The sequence below is a fragment of the Pelodiscus sinensis genome, chromosome 1 (genome assembly GCF_052426305.1).
Source record: "Pelodiscus sinensis isolate ZL-2025 chromosome 1, ASM5242630v1, whole genome shotgun sequence".
NCBI classification, from domain to species: Eukaryota; Metazoa; Chordata; order Testudines; family Trionychidae; genus Pelodiscus; species Pelodiscus sinensis.
The window spans coordinates 214057336-214075315 of NC_143052.1; the positions used below are offsets into that span (position 1 = coordinate 214057336).

A 17980-nucleotide genomic window follows, 5' to 3' on the forward strand; every position below is an offset into this window, starting at 1 on the left:
TGAATTTCAAGACTTAGTAAAACTTTGCTTTTCTTTATTGCCACATCTTTGTTTGTCCCTTCTGCTGGATGTAGACTACATGCCTAACTGGTTCCTTTGTCTGCATCTTCCACTTATCTCTTTGACAACTTACCGGAGGTCCTATATGTTTGGAATTTCTGTCCTGACTTTGTGTGCCATGACTTCACACTTTTCATAAAACCTATAGCACTACTTAAAGTTTAACAACCTCCCACCTCTGAGGCACTGAGACATAAAAGCAAACATAGCTACTTTGTTGCTTATGGCAACCCTTCTTCCTCATCCTCCATCCATATTTTGTCTATTTAGTTTGAAAACACTTTGAAGCAGAGCTCCTATTCCCAATTGTATGTTGCCTTAAGGCTTTTATGTTGACCCAGTCTTTAGAACTCTTAATAGATTTCTCCTACAGATACCCCATGTGTAAGGTGATTTCTTGATCAATGTAGAGGTAGCAAAACAGCTGTAAGAAGCCCCCTTTCTAAACACAGTGCATGGTGTATGCAAGGTACAGCGAAAGGAGAGAGTAAGGCTGTATGGCTGCTCTCACAAGAGATGGAACCATTTCCAGAGTGGCCTTGGAATAAAAAGAGTCACAAAAGTGATGTAAGGCTGTACACTGCCCCATTTCTGTACTGAATGCAGACAAGGGTGCCATTTATGGCTGTCTAAGGAAATCAGTAGCCCTCCTAAAGTTTGAATCCCTGGCTAATACAACAATTCATAATTGGTGTCTTTGTCTCTGGAAAACCACTAACTTCACTTCTAGTGTTATATAAAAAAGTTAAAATAAAGTAAAATCCTACATTAGTCCCATATTAAGATTAGGATTTACATGATCCCAGGGTCAAGAATTACAAAAGTTAGAACTGAATGTACAGTCTTTTGGATTCAAATGAAATAGCCCTTGTGTTTCATTATTTTTTATTGTGTTTGACAGCAGTCACTCAGATTTATGCTAAGTTTAGGTTCATGAGAGTCTTGGTCACTGAATAGAGGCTTATTGGAAAAGCACTCATGAACTCCATATATGAATTATATATGAATTTGTTTACACCAAATCTCAGTAGAGTTACATGAGTGTAACTCAGGCAGAATTTGGCCCACTATGCTTGACTTCTTTGCATTTATAAGAGACCATGCAATACCATATACTAGAATAAATCAAAATGAGATTACTTCCCAAGGTTTTTCCCCGATTATCACTGTCTGTTGGGCTGTGTTGTACATACATTTTGCTCACTGTGCTCTGGTGTTAGAATATAGCTTTCTTAGAAATGAGGTATTAAACATTTTGTGAACTATTAAACATCACTTTTTGCCATTCACAAAAAGCCTACAAAAGCTTAAAAGTGAAGAAAAATGCACTGTAATGGTACACAAATTGAAACAGAAAATATCAATTCAATTAAGCTTTACTTGATACATGTTGGATAGACTTGCTGAAACACACTTTCAAGGATATATAAACACTTGTAGCAGCCAAAAGAAAAAGTGGTATTCTACCAGAAGATAAATTGATTTTTACAGACTACTTGAATGTCTCAGTTTGCAGTCTTAGAAAACAACATACAACGTATCATTCAGTTACTCCTTTTACTGTCTTCTGGGGAAAAAACGACACCCCTCCAACTTAGGACAATATTTTAAAAAGGATGGTGCTATTTCTGCTATTAAATCAAGGGATGGTTCAGGGCCAGATTTAACAGTGACATAAGACTTTCCAACATAAGGATCCTCCCCATTACATCTATCTTGCTTCAGCCAAAGGTTAAAAATAAACTAGAAACTTTACTACTTTCTGATGCCAATCTGGAAAATAAAGGAGTGGAACTGATGGAAGAAGTTGATAGTCTTTTTTTTATCCTGGAGAAAGCAATGGGAAGCACCGAGAGACACATCTGGGCAGTCCCAGCCATCCTTTATGTGTTTTGCTCCTTCCTTCTTGCAGCTGTTGTAACACAAGCTGTCGACACAAAAACGCAACAGAAAATACTATTCCGACATTACCAACTTCAGAAAAGAAAATATATCAAATTGCAGTATAACTCCGGAAGAATGAGAAAAATACCCTCCCGTGTAAGAAAGTGCTAAGTATACGTGAGTGATCTTTTGGAGACACACTGAGGTACAGTATAGTTACTAAGCTTAAATCTTGGCTGCAGTGACTTCAGTGAGCCAGGATTTCACTTCAGGTCCTTTTCATATCATTGCTTATGTTTTGCTTTTATTTTAAAACTGTGTTGAATTAATATAATAACACTATCTGCATGTGGCCCCTTTTTGCTCCCATTATGTTTTTTAAAACCTAACAAACTTATTAGAATAATAACAGAAAAATAAATAAACATTTTACATTAGCACATTTTATATTAACATTATTTGCTAGCAGGACGTACAAACTTTGAAAATATTTGTATTAAACCCCAAGGTCTTTAATGGGGCTTTTTCTAAGTAATGGAAGCAGGATAATAACAAAATAGATTAAAGTGCAACAATAGACAACATGGTAAGGTATGAGTGACTGACCATTAAAAATGTCTGAAGTTCAAGTGTTTGCAATGAGTGAAAACGGGGAAAAATTATTCTGGATAAAACTGGACGTAGTACAAGTTGCACCTCTGAGTCCTGGCACTCTCTGGTCCAGTCGGACCATGGATGCTCCTGGACCAGGGAGTCTGGGAACCTAATGGCGGGAAGACTAGTACCCTGGCCGGGGCTCAACAGTGCTGGGGTTGTGGCTGTAGAACCCTGGCAGTCTGCGGTGGTGTGGGGCTGGGAAATCTTGACAGCACTAGGCTGGGGGCCAGAGAAGCCTGGCAGCATAGGGAGACGGGCTGGAGAACCACCGCAGCCCATGGTAGTGCGGGGTTGGGGGCTGGAGAAGTCCAGCACCATGCAGTAGTGTAGAGCTGGGGGTTAGGGAAACCGGGCTGTCTATGGCAGCATGAGTCCAGTGGCAGGGCTGGAGAACCCCGGCCACCCATGACAGCCCAGAGCTAAGGGGTGGGGACAGCAGCAGCAAGACAGACAGCTTGGCTGGGGAGGGAGTAGAATGGACCAGAGGCAGGAGGTCAAGTGGCTAGGGGCAGGTGACAGGGGATGCCTCCCCAGGTCTTGCAAATTCTCTTGTTCAGCACTGGTCAGGTCCCAGTGGTGGTGGACCTGTGAGGTTCAACCTGTATAAGAGGATCCCAATAGTTTATTTTTTAAACTGTAAAGAGTACATATAAAAGAGAAACACTTACTAATTTTCATATTTTTTTTTACTTACAGTTAGATTCAAAAAAGAACTGTGAAGGCTTTATGGAAATTTTAAAATTCAACTTCACAAAGATTCCAATTCGGTGCATGACAGTAATATTCATCGTAAATACCATCTGTTTAATCTAGAGCGATTGAATTGATCTTAAACCACTGCAAAAGTACTTTTATCAAAAAAAGCAAAACCTCTTTAGAAAATTCCGATTCTATTTAAAAAGTGCTTGTGCAATGTGGTACCAGTACATGATTTGGAAAAATAGTGGATGGTACTATTAAACTATAATAAGGCAATAACTAATAAAGATCTTTAATTCAAACAACTTTAATTCAAACAACTTCAAACCTCTTTAATTCAAACAGCACATTATAAGTAATACTAATAATAATCTGAAATGTTATTACTTGAAAACACCAGTGAGCTGAATTTTAAATATAGTCAGCTGTTTCTCTAATGATCCTTCCTGATTTCTTTAGCGCTAGTTGTTGCAGCACTTACAGAGTGTAGCGTTCTCTAACACATTTGGACTGCTCTGCAACTGTGCATAAAAAATGTGGGAAAGTTCACTCACAGCAGGCCAGATATGCATTGCTAGCAGATGTTTCCCCCCCTCCCTGCTCCACCCTTTGTGGTCTGCTTCTTCTTGTTATTCATCCCTCTAGTTATGTTATATTTAGTCCCACCCCTTAACAGAATGCAACAAAATCAAGCATCTGATCCATCTATTAATTCTCTTGTTCTCAATTCAGGGTTCAGATATCCATATGCCCTTTTATCAGGGCTTGAGTAGACCATCTTCTACACTGAGTTCTAGTTCTGAGACTCTAGTACAGGCAGTCAAAGTTCACACTGCCAGACTCCCTGCTGCCTGCCTGCTCCTTGGATTTCTTCCCACCAAGACTTTCCCTTGGTGCTCTTCTCATCCTACAAAGAGTCTTCCTGTACCCTACAGGTTTCTATACTTCCTGCTGCCCCAAGAGGGACAGCAGAGTTTTTCCCTCTCTTCTTGCACAGAGTCACAAACTTCAGTCCAAATGCCTCATAGACTTCACTGTTATTTATTGTCTCCAGCTGCCTCTGAGTTCAAGACAGCCCGCTTCTGGACACCTTTCAATGTCCCCAGGTTTCTTCCTGGCTCAAGACCCACAAGTTCTGACTCCAGACCTCCTGGGTTCCCACTGTCTTTAGCATAAGAGAGGAAACCTCTCTATTAATAAGTTGTGACTTTTCCCGGGCCTCCTTTTTCCATTACCTTGTGCTCCATTCTTTGTAAAGATCCAGACCCTCCGTAGCTGGGCTTGATTACTAATTATGGTTTACATCAGTCCAGGTTCCGAACACTATCTTCTGCCTTTTAATGACTTAAACAACCAACCAAGCTAATGGTTCTTAACAGCCTCTTGTAACTGTTTGCACTATTTACTCACTGTTTCTATTTTTCTTCCTCCCCTCCCTTTTTTCCTCTCCCCCCTTCCCTTATTTATTCTTGGATCTGGATTTATTATACTCCAGTCATCTGAAGAAGTGGGTATTGCCCATGAAAGCCAATGATACCATCTGCATGTTTTGTTAGTCTTTAAGGTGCTATTAGGGTTGCCAGATGGTTTCAACAAAAATACCAGACACACTTGACATTACATCACAATCTACATGACATCTTATTTAGAAAATACCGGACATTTATATTTTCTCAATTTGTTTCCTGAACAGAAAGCTCAAATACTGGACTGTCCAGTTCAACCCTGGACACCTGGCAACCCTAGGTACAACTAGACTATTTGTTGTTTTTTAATTTTTTCCTGTTACAGACTAACTTAGCTATCCCTCTGAACCATGCAGGTGCCATCCTGTCACTTAATTGAACTCAGGCTCCTGTTAACTCATGGTTAATCACTGTAGAGTTTTTATGTCCCATCACAAGAAGATTCTGTTTAGTGATTCTGTATAATTTGTATTCCGTTTACATATGAAAATATGCTGCTGTTCTAACTGCCAACTCGGCAAATTCATCCTGGGTGCTGAGAGTGAAGCTGACTTATTTTTCTTTCATAATCACAAATACTTAACTAGAAGCCAGATTTATATTCTATATTCACTTATTACGGGCAACCCTGGTATCTCCAAATTATGTCCTCAGTTACACCTTTGCAATTCCATTATCTTTTAGAATCTTTATTACTAGTAATGAAGTGCAAGTCAGCACCTGTTTATGTCCTCGGGCTGCAAATGTATTCTTATTACTAGAAAACATGGTTTCCAAGTGATTGAATTATCACATTACTGTACACATTGTTTTTCAGAGGTTAGGCATAGCTATTGGAGTATAATTTGTATAGTAGTATTGTGTTCAGTTTGGGAATAAACACGTCTTGGTATGTTATCATAGGTGTCTAGTTTCTTGTAATCAGGAATGAATGTAAGGAAGGAATTGAATGTGGATAAAGTAGGAGCCTTGTGCATCAGTATTTTATGTGACATACAATAAGAAATTTCCTCCAATACTGTTGAGGGGTTCTGACAGATGCCACTTGAGACATTTCCTAGAATTCAGGGAAGTTCACAAATCAATTGTTGGGTGCTAGGTAGAACAATCTATATGTGCTGTGTTTGTTGTCTGAAGATATCAGTATGGGTAAATCTCTTGCCTTACATATGAAAGGATTTACCTGTAAAACCAGAGAATTGGTTTACAGCTTGATTTTTGTTAGAGGGAGACAGAGGGTGAGGTCTGGGGAAATTCTCAAGGTAATGGCTGTATACCTATACCTTTTGAATGCACACCTATTTTATTTACAAATCCCAATAAATAATAAAAATATATTATGGCATCACATCAAGACCCTTCAGAGTTTAACAACTGATATCATTCCTAGGTTATACACATAAAAAACATGTAAGCACAATGGTTTTCATAACAGCCTTGGGACAATTAAAGTAATTCTGCAGTTCAATCAAATGAAAATATATAGTTTTATTTTTAGAAATTGTAACAGAGGTGGGCTGGAGAGTGACTTGGAATACTTTTCCTGTGAATCTCTGCAGTGCTTGTTTGCCTTTAGGTTCTGGTATTTCTTGAATTGCTTAATTTTTTTATATTACAACTCATTCTTGCTAAGATTCATAATTTTATGTTCGCTAACTCTGCCATTCTAATGATTTTTTTCTTCAGTTTTAGGCACTTATTCTTTGGGCAACTGAGTTTTCCTTTAAAGGCTATTTCTTTGTGCTGTTTAATATCTGAAGAACATAAAAATGCCCAGACTGGGTCAGACCAAAGGTTCATCTGGCCCCACTGTCCTCCATCAGTGGCCAATGGCAGGTGCCCCAAAGGGAATGAACAGAACAGATAATCAACAAGTGATCCCTCCCCTATCATCCATTCCCAGCCTCTGACAAACAGAGGCTAGGTGCACCATTCCTGCCCATCTGGCTAATAGCCATTGCTGGACCAATCTTCCATGATTTTATCTAGTTCTTTTTTGAACCCTGTTAAGGTCTGGTCTTCACAACATTCTCTGGCAAGGAGTTCCATGGGCTGACTGTGGATTGCATGAAGAAATTATTCCTTTTGTTTGTTTTAAATCTGCTACCTATTAATTTCATTTGGTTACTACTAGTTCTTGTGTTACGGGAACAAGTAAATAACTTTTCCTTATTCACTTTTTCCACACCAATCATTATTTTATAGACCTCTGTCATGTCTCCCCTTATTCTCCTCTCTTCTAAGCTGAAAAGTCCCAGTCTTTTTCAATTTTCCTCATATGGCAACCATTCCAAACCCCTAATAATTTTTGTTGCTCTTTTCTGAACTTTTTCCAATACCAAGGTATCTTTTTTTGAGATTCGGTGCCCATATCTGCATGCTGTATTGGAGATGTGGGTGTACCATGGATTTATATGGAGGCAATAAGATATTCTCTGTCTTATTCTCTATTCCTTTTTAAATTATTCCTCATAAATAAAAAATATTGGGGCATTTCTTCCATATGAAGATTTCAGGGTGATTGTACAGTGTTCCAAATGATAGGCTGTATTCAGTGTCCCCAAAATGCCTATAATATACTACTGTCATCTTCCCTATCCATCTACCTAAACCAACTGTTCCCAGCTACCATGGTATTTCTTTTGCACTAGAAACACTGGTTACCATATAGCTATTGGAAGCTCTGGCTGATTTTCATGTTATCTTGTTTTAATTAAAGTATTTCAGGCTATTATTTTATGTACTTGACTTGACCGTGCATTTGAGTGATAAAAACAGATTGCTTCTATACTTTCCAACCACTTTTTTTCTGTTAATTTCTTCTGCTTGGTCCAATCCTTTACAGCGCAGCTGGCCCTTTCCAAAGTGGACACATTTGATCTTTACCTCTCAGATAATAATCCCAAAAACACATTCTGATAGACCTTTTAATATCAATGCCTTCTTACAAGTAATTGTAAAGTGGAATACACAGTCACTGGACAAGATTTTAAAAAATAAGTGCCTAAAGTTTTAAACATCTAAATAGATTCTCTTTATTTTCAAAAGTGCTGAGCTCCTAACAATTGTCATTGTTTTGTATGGCTTTGTACTGCTCCCATCTCCTCCCATCAGCACTTGTCTGTCATGGTTTGTGTGTGGTAACTATTCAACTTGTACTAATAAAATGTTTTCATAAATGTGAATGCTTGTAATGGCCTATTTTTCAGCTTTAACCTAAATATAAGTTTACAAGGAAGATCTTCTTGCAAATAGGAAGGATCCTTTTATAGCCTAAAATACTGTGTGCAGAAATATAGTGTATTTTGAAGTAATATCTAATATAAGTGTGATAGTGGGGTGCCAAGGTCTGTAGAATATTTGATCTACAGGCAGTCCCCGACTTACGCGGATCCGACTTATGTCGGATCCGCAGTTATGAATGGGGCTTCCCCAGAGTACACGGACTGCGGGACCTCGCGGTCCTGCCGCCCGTGTACTCTGGGGCTTTCTCTGCGTCTCCCTGGTCTGCAGACCAGGAAGACGCAGAGCAAAGCCGCGGAGGGGCTCGGGCAGCCCAGGGGCGCCTGGGCTGCCCGAGCCCCCCCACTCGTCCCCCCCCCCGCAGCTTTGCAAAGCCGCGGGAAGCCGGCAGCGGAGCAGTCCAGGCGCGCCTGGGCTGCCTCGCTGCCCGAGCCCCCCCGCAGCTTTGCAAAGCCGCGGGGAAGCCGGCAGCGGCGCAGACCAGGGAGACGGGGAGCAAAGCCGCAGAGGACCCAGGCGGCGGGACCGCCGCCCGTATCTTCCTGGTCTGCTGGGGTGGGTGGGGCGCAGCTAATACGCCCCCCCCCCCAGCAGACTAGGCTTTTCTCCGGACGCCTGTGGCAGAGCAGCTGGGGTGCTGCCGGTTGGTCCCGCAGCGCCGCTCTGGGCGCTACTGGTCCAACCCAGCAGCACCCCAGCTGCTCTGGTCCTGATTCAGCCGCTGCTGGTCAGTTTCAGCAGCGGCTGAATCAGGACGCCTGGGGCAGAGGAGATGGGGTGCTGCTGGGTTGGTCCAGTAGTGCCGAGGAGCGGCGCTACTGGAGCAACCCAGCAGCACCCCAGCTGCTCTGCCCCAGGCTTCCTGGAATCAGCTGCTGATCAATTTCAGCAGCAGCTGACTTGGGGACGCTTGGGGTTCTTAAGTTGATTCTGTATGTAAGTCAGAACTGGCGGTCAGTTTCAGCAGCGGCTGAATCTGGACGCCAGTTCCGACTTACATACAGATTCAACTTAAGAACAAACCTACAGTCCCTATCTTGTACGTAACCCGGGGACTTCCTGTATATATTACAGAGACATATTATATGTATTAAAGTCTGTGGGATTTATTTTACATTGTAATATAATCCCTCCAGTTTGCAACAAGGACACGTGTAAGCTTAATATTTAGTTATAGCAAAAAAATAAGAGACACTTCACAATTTCTGGGTCATGGCAAATAGGAAGAATGTAAGCCCCATTTATGTAGAAATGGCAGAGTTGAAAAGATACACATTCGTGTCTGGGAAGTATCATTTAATGTAATGTATGCAATTCTTTTCTTTTGCTGATCTTTGTTATAAAATATGATTGTCCCCCTTGTCTGTTCTAGAATGATTGCCTGTGGAGTGCAGTACTGCTGTGCTGGCAAAGTGCAGGACCTTTTACTGAAATTCAAGATTGCTCTAGGTATCATTTTACTCCACGTGTTTTTGGCTACATCGGACACAAGTAAGATATCTTTTTCCTTACTCATTCACTCAACATTGTGTGCGTGTGTGTGTTCGTCTGAGAGACAGACAAAGAGAGAGAGAGAGATTGTTAATCAATGTTAATTTTAGGGTTTTTTCCACATATGCTCATGATTGGCCAAATTCTGCTCCCATTGAAATTTTTGATAGTATTCCCATAGCATCAAAAGGAGTAGTTAGGTCAAAGCCGAGCACTTTTGGAATATCAAACCCTACATCTACATTCTTTCTTTGTTGCTAATAAGAACATCATCTATTAGTAATTTCTCATTAGCTATAGGTGAGAAAAAATAAAAATGCAATGTCTTTAATAACAATACACCATAGAGATAGTGTAATAGCTTCTGTGTCATTCCTGCTCTTTGACTATTGAGTGTGGCTTGAAAAAAAGTGGTGAGATCCAAAGTGTGGGACAAAATCATGTACCAGAATTGGCAATATTATGTTGTTTCTGTGATAATGAACTAATGTAAGGATGTTCTTTACAGAGTTATTGTATTTCTAATAAAAATAAGGGAAATAGTATTGCTTTGTGTATGTGGCCCAAGTGATATAGGAGATCACTGATAGAAATAAAATTCCAATCTCTGTCACTAACTGGCTCTCTTACTTTGAACTAGTAATTTAATTTCGCTGTACCTCAGTTTCCTTTTCTAATGCTCCTTGTTCTCCTTTGTAGAGCATTTTTAAATCTGAGGTGATATATAATATATGAAACATACATATATGTATTTTATAACGCCTTACACTTAATTTTAGAAACAGACTCTTATGTTCTGTCATGTATTTATACTATAGACTCTAATATAACCCTCCATAATCAATGGTGTCACATAATTTGCTATGTTTGCTAAATGTGTTTAAATGTCTAAAAACTCTGACTTCCTGGAGTGCAAATACATGACAGAACATAGGAGTCCGTTTCTAAAATTAAGTGTAAGGTGTTATAAAATACACAATATATGAAACATATGCATACAGATATGTATCACTAGAAGGTTGGACTTAGGTAAAATGGATGAGTTCTGAAACAGATTGAAGTTCTCCAGGTGTCTCTTACTCATATGTACACCAGAGAGAGGTGCCTTGAACTATTATCTCTATAAAAGGTATAATATTTTTAGAGCTCTGGAAGAGCAGGGGGAGGGATGTCTCTTCCTACATCTACACAAAAGCGCTCTCTCTAATGCACCTAACCTGGTAAATAAGTTCCTCAATGGCTCTAGTTTCACCCCACCCTGAATTTTTGTCTTTTCGGCTGCCAACGTCAGTAGCTATTCTTCCTCACCTCACTATGCCTGTTTCTTGGTTATATACACAAGAAAGAGAAGGTTGAGAAGGACTCCTTGCACTCTCTCTGATTTCTAGAATACCCACACCAGCTGGCATAATTTATCCCCAAATAGACAAGTAGATCTGAGGGTAAAAAGGAGGGACAAAAATAATAGCAAGCAAGTAAATTTTATTTTCAGACTTCCCAGGCATTCAAGATAAATGTATGTGAATCATTTAAAAATATTTTATATACTTTCTTAAATTTTTAGTGAAACAAAATTACAAAATGTGTAAGGTATTTAATGATTAGTTATAATGGCTCTTGTAAGTCAGATGTGTTAACAATTGACAAGCACTTTAGGTAAATTAATAACTTACCCTCCTGCTTATGTGCCAGATCCTGGCAACATATAAACACCTGGTCATCTTTACTCATGGGAGTAGTCAGTTCTAGTGCAGCGTTACTAATGTAAATAACTCATGTGCTTAAGTATTTACAGGATTTGCTCCTGCGTTTGTTGTTTCTAATTACTTACTAATGAATATTTGTATTTGCTTATTGATACCAGTTATTATGCACTTGATTATCTTTGCAGGAGCACAAAGGGTACACGTGTTTAATATATAATACTGTTCTTTCACTTAACTAGTGAGACATTTAAATAATATATTCCTTTGAAAATAACTGAATGTATCTAGTTGTTGTAGTAATGCTTAGGACAGCACATTTAATTGTTATTTTCCAGTTTGGGAAAATGTTGAGAATTCAAGCTCATGTCTGTTAAAGATGAATATATTGAGAGCCAGTGCTTCCCACTCATGAAAGATGTCAAGTGCTATATTACAGTAGAAGCCACTCAAAGGTCATTTTTGCCAACTATCATTATTACATAGATTTTACATAGCGGGACAAACTCGTAATCAGATACCACTGTTTAGCAGAGATCATTCAATTACCTTTCTGCTTATTTATGAAGGTAATTTATCAAAAGCACAGAAAGGGATTTCTATGCAAATACTTACATTACACATAAATGCCAGAATGACATTAGCTTTGGAAAGATGAGCATATTTGGACAGTGACTCATATCTCAGTGTTTGATTTGCCAAATTATTCTCCATTCACATGCAAGAGGGTTGGTTTTTTGAGCTAAGAGAAAAATGTCAGAGCAATCAATTCTGATGATGATTATATTTTATCATTGGGGCTTGGTGTACCAGCAAGGCATTGTAGAAGATGGTGTACAGAAAAGAAGTAAAAATACTGTCCCTGATCCAAAGAGCTTTAGTTTTTGTTTATGATAGGAAACAACTCTGGATACAAGAATGGAGTTGCCAGGTGTCCGGTATTCACCCAGTATTTTTGCTTCCTGTCTGGTAAAAAAATTCAGAGAATACTGGACATCTGAGATGGAGGAGTAACAGTTAATTCAAGGGAAGGATTTTGGATCGCCTCCATGCGGCAAGTTAAATCGGGCGACTGGCATTTCAAAATGGTGACTGGCCGCGAATATGCTAATATGCATATATTTAAATCCCGCGCTTCATTAGCAACTTCGATATGCTTCATTTGCCTCCCCAGTCCGAACTAGGGGGCAAGTGTAGACTTACCCTGAGAGCTGTATAGTTATTTCAAACTGTTCCAGTCACTGAGAGACTGTGGAATAATTTACAGGATCAATACTTTCAATATTCACATGGCGCTGTGCTATCTCAAAGCCTTTACAAGCAGATGGAACAGATAAACAAAAACAAAAATCAAGACGACAAAAGGGAAAAAGGAACATTTCTTGAAATATAATATGGGCAAAGTTTATGTAAATAATCTAGAACTGTTAATACATATGGTCATTAAAATGTTGTATTAAAAAGTCATGATACAATAATTTATTTAAAAGTTATATTTTCTTTATTTAGCTTGGGATGATTTCCTAGGATGTTAGAGAACTGTTTATAAGACTGTATGTGAAGATGCTTGGTCTCTGTCACCAGGAATTCATGTACCTGTCCTGAAATAATTCACACTCTGTGTGTACCTTAAGTTAGAGACTTCTGGTGATCCCTGGACTGCTTTTGTATTACAGTGGCAGCCCGTCCATAGGTGCGAACTAGGCGGTTGCCTAGGGTGCCAAATTAAACGGCTGTTGCCTAAGAGATAAAGTGGGTGAGGTGATATCTTTAGTGCATAAACTTCTGTTAGTGAAAGAGAAAAGCTTTCAAGCTTACACGGAACTCTTCTTCAGGTCTGGGAAAGGTACTCTGAGACCTGAAGCAGAGCCCTGTGTAATCTCAAAGCTTGTTTCTTTCATCAACAGAAGCTGGTTCAATCAAAGTTATTACTTCACTCATATTATCACTCTTCATGTCTTCCAAAGATCCTACCCCCTTTCTTCAGCAAAAGAGGGAGATATTAAATGCTGTTGTTTCTAATATTAAAAATAGCAAGCAGGAAAAAAAGTTGTTTGGAAAAGGGTGGGAGTAGAAACAGGGGTAAGCTATGAAATTATTCTAAAAATGTCTAATCTAATTTACTATTTATTTTTAGGGAGAATTCTTAGGTAATGGTTCCTATATATGTTTCAACAAGGCATTTTTGAAGTCTCTCTCGTGCCACTTGTCTCTGTCTTGAAAGCAGCAGTCCCTTTTCCTTGGGCAGGGAAGGGTGATGTAATTTGACAAATGTATTGTTGCTCTTGAAGAATTTTAGAAGTATATCAGATTTGGACATTTTTGTCCATTAATAAGCATAATAAGACTTACATTTAAGTGTCTGACTGGATTCTCTTCCAACTTTCCTAAAGTTCACTTTTGAGATGAAGGCCAAACAAAAAAAGCTTCAGTCCATAAAGACAGTTATGGGTATGTGAAAACTTTATAATAGTCATAATAGAGTTATATTAGGAATAAGAACATATTCTCAACTATCCTGAAGAAAAAGATCTGAAGGGAAGAGAAGTTAATATTCTTAGTGTACCTTTGAAAAGAAAAATATTGTGTGATTTCTTACAATCTGTATCATCACACAATTGGCTTATATTGAATCTGTGATCCAGTATTACCCCCAGACCCTTTTCAGAAATACTATTGCTTAGCAAGTTATTCTCCATTTTGTATTTGTACATTTGATTTTTTTGTTCCTAAGTCTAGTACTTTGCATTTATATTTACTGAATTTCATCTTGTTCATTTCTAAACAATTCTCCAATTTTTCAAGGTAATTTTGAATTTTAACTCTGTCTTCCAAAGTGCTTACAACCTTCCCAGCTTGGTGTCTGCAAATTTTATAAATATACTCTTCAGTCTGTTTTCCATGTCATTAGTGAAAATATTTCATAGTACTGGAGCCAGGTAAGACCCTTTGTAGATACATGCTCCCAGTATGACAATGAAGTATTGATACTCACGAAGAATAGTTATGTCTTTTCAACTAGTTGCTCACCCACTTCACCATACTTTCATCTAGACTAGACCTTGTCTAGTTTGCTTATAGACACAATGAAAATTTGCCACCTGAAATTGACATTTCAACATAAAATGTCATTGTATTTAGTTTTTATTTTTAACCCAATCCCAAAACCCCTCAAAATATATTTTATTTCTATTTGAAATAACATTTTTCATGGCAGTTCTTGCTGGCAAATATAATTATTTTATTGGAATTGACATTTTTCCACAAAAAATAATTGAATTTTGATTAAACTGTATTTTTCAGTGGAAAGACTGTTAGCACAATTTTTTTGATCTAAGATCAATCTATATTTGTGTTAATGTGATTGCATAATGCACCTGTGAGTGAAAATGACCTAACACTCGGGACCTGACTTCAGGAATTGGTTCTTGGCCATGTGCGATTTAACATTTTTTCCTCAATGACCTGATATCTCAGCATAAAATCATCACTGTTAAATTTTGCAGATGACACATAATTGGGGAGTGAAAAATAATAAAAAAAGACAGGTCAAAGTTATAGAGCAATCTGGATTGCTTAGTAAGCTGGGAGCAAGCAAACATGCATCTTATATGGCAAAATGTATACATCTAAGAACAATGAATGCAAGCTATATTTATAGGATGGATGACTCTATCCCGGGACACAGTGATCTGAAAAAGAGTTGGGATACATGGCAGATAATCAACAGAACATGAAATCCTAGTACAGTAAAACTCCAGTTGTCTGGCATCCAGTGGTCTGGCACTCCTGATAGTCCGACACCACCTGGAACCCGGAAGTGCTCCCAGCGGCCGGACAATTGGAGCTGCTCTGCCCCGGGCTTCCCCGTGTCAGCCGCTGGTCAGTTTCAGCAGCAGCTGATTTGGGGACGCCTGGGGCAGAGCAGCTGGGGTGCTGCCAGCTTGGTCCCGCAACGCCGCCCTCAATTCCCCCCACCCCACCCCAGACCCCTCATAGCCCCTCCCCTTCCGATAGTCTGGCATATCTGATAATCCGGCACCCCCTGGGTCCTAAAGGTGCCAGATTATCGGAAGTTTACTGTACTACACTGTGGCCAAAAAAGATAACAAGCTTTGGATACATAAACAGGAATCTCAAGTAGGAGTAGGGAGGCTGTACTACCTCTGTAATTGACACTGTTGAAACTATTATTGAATACTGTGTCCAGTTCTGTTGGCCACAATTCAAGATGAGTGTTGATATGTTGTAGAAGGGACAGAGAACTGACATGAGAACTCCCCTTAGGAAGGAACACTCAGTTTCATACAGAGAGCATGGGAAGCGACTGTCTAGGAAGGAGAACCGCAGAAAGGGATCTAGGGGTCATAGTGAACGAAAAGCTAAATATGAGTCAATTGTGTGACACTGTTGAAAAAAAGCAAACATGATTCTGGGATGCATTATCAGGAGTGTTGTGAGCAAGACACAAGTAGTAACTCCTCCGCTCTACTCTGCACCAGTTAGGCCTCAGTTGGAGTATTGTGTCCAGTTCTGGGCACCACATTTCAAGAAAGATGTGGAGACACTGGAGAAGGTTCAGAGAAGAGCAACAAGAATGATTAAAGGTCTAGAAAACATGACCTATGAGGGAAAGACTGAAAGAACTGGGTTTGTTTAGTTTAGAAAAGAGAAGAGTGAGAGTGGACATGAAACCAATTTTCAAGTATCTAAAAGGGTGTTGCAAGGAGGAGGGATAAAAATTGTTCTCCTTGGCCTCTGACGGTAGGACAAGAAGCAATGGGCTTAAACTGCAGCAAAGGAGATTTAGGTTGGACGTTAGAAAAAACTTCCTAACTGTCAGGGTGGTTAAACACTGGAATAAATTGCTTAGGGCAGGGATTCCCAAACTTTGACACGGGGACCAGTAAATCCATTCACAAACTTTTGGAGGGCCAGTAACAGTCATTTGCATATTTGCATATTCATTAATCAAATGATGAATATTCAAATAAGTTGTTTCTGGTTCTCTCAAAGCCCCCAGTGCCAGCTATAGCAAAGCTTTTGATATGGTCACCCACAATATTCTTGCCAGCAAGTTAAGGAATATGGATTGGATAAATGGCATGTAAGACAGACAGAAAGCTGGTTAGACCAGGGTTTCCCAAACTTTTTACTTTAGTTGGAACCCTTTTTTTCCCTGTACTGTTTTTTGCAGCCCAAAAATATAAACACATAAAAAACAAACTGAGAAAATACCAGACATATAAGATGTCTGGTATTTTCTCATTAGGTAAGTTGTATTATTACTAGATGTATCAGTTTGTAGTTTCGAACTGCCTGGCTGGTAAATGTGCTCAGACTGCATGAGTGTGTCTATCAGCCAGCCAGACAGTTCGCAACTACTCGAGGGGGTGTGAGGGGAGGAGGGGTAGAGGCACAATAGAATCCCCGGGCTGGACTCACTCATGCTTTGCGGGGGGGGGGGGAGATGAGGGGCAGCGCCCCGTGATCCGCATATGGCTGGGTCAATCCCACTCCCTGCTGGTTGATTCGCTCCCCCCGCTGCGCCTCCGGCCAGCCCCACTTCCCCCAATCGTCTCCCGGACAGCCAGTTCTCTCCCCTTCTTCTCCCAATCTCCCTTGGCCAGTCCCGCTGCCCACGTCCAGCCCTGCTTCCAGCGGCCTCTTCTCCCCCCCTCCCCCATCTTCCCCGGCCAGCTCCCTACCCCCAACCTCACGCCCTCCGGCAGCCCTGCTTCCGCCATCCCCCCCCCATCTCTCTCAGACAGTTCTGATGCCCCAGGCACGCCCTGCTTCCAGCAGCCGCTTCTCCCCTACTCCTCCTCCCGATCTCCCGGCCAGCCTCCTGCCCAGCTCTGCTTCTGCCGGCTGCCCCTCCCCCAATCTCCCTGGCCCGCCCTGATTCCCCCATCCAGTGCTGCTTCTGATGGCTGGCTCTCCCTTCCGACCTTCCCTAGCTACACATCTGCCGGGAGTCGGAAGATCCCGCTGCAGACTCCGCCCAGGCTGGCCAAGGGCTTGGTGGACCCGGTGCCACACAGGCACTCTGGGAGCCCGGAACACCCCAGCAACCAGGCTGAGGCCTGATACTTTTTTCCTGTGTCCCGGTATCGGGCCGTGGCCCATAGTTTGGGAAACGCTGGCTTACGGGGGTTGTGGAATCTCCACCACAGCAGATATTTAAGAGCAGGTTGGGTAGACATTTATCAGGGATGATCTACACAGTGCTGGAGGGGACTTGACCTCTTGAGGTCCTTTCCAGTTCTAGTGTTCTATGAGGCTGATTGAAGAACCGGAAAACAAGCCTTACAGCAGTGGTCCCCAACCTTTTTAGGTTGTCGGGCGCCAGGGGGCGTGGCCGTTTGCCCGCCGGGCGCCAGGGGGCGGGGACCGGGGGCGACCCCCCCATCCACGTGCCCGGGGGCGGGGCCCCCCATAGCTGCGCGCCGGGGCAGGGCCCCCTCCAAGGGCCGCATGCCCGGGGCCGGCGCTCCCCCCCTCTCCCGCCGAGCCTGGAGTCCCATCAGCAGAGGGATGGAATTGACCTCCCCTGGTGCAACAAACTCCCTCATTCGGGACCAGTCAGGTCCCGAGGGTGCTGGACCAGGGAGGTCCAACCTGTACAGTTAATTCCCATTCATTTAATTGGAACTGGGGAGCTCAGCAAGAAGTATTCAGCACTTAACAAGGCTGGGCCTGCAGTGAGGAAGCCTGTGCCATTGGTGGATGTTACTTTTCATGCTAGCTTGTGTGCACACTGGAGCATAATTCTCC

At 41.1% G+C, this 17980-nt stretch overlaps 1 protein-coding gene across 6 annotated transcripts in view; it reads left to right on the plus strand.

Moving 5' to 3' along the window:
* ADGRG2 (adhesion G protein-coupled receptor G2) overlaps positions 1 to 17980 on the plus strand; it is a 78473-nt gene that overhangs the window by 8366 nt on the left and 52127 nt on the right. For 5 of the 6 annotated variants that reach the window (XM_075913798.2, XM_075913796.2, XM_075913797.2 and 2 more), the window contains exon 2: positions 9382 to 9500. In XM_075913798.2, the coding sequence (XP_075769913.2) occupies positions 9383 to 9500 (118 nt within the window). In that variant the 5' untranslated portion in view covers position 9382. Of the gene's footprint in view, positions 1 to 1836; positions 2150 to 9381; positions 9501 to 17980 lie in introns of those variants that run through there. The other variant, XM_075913789.2, reaches the window with a different exon arrangement.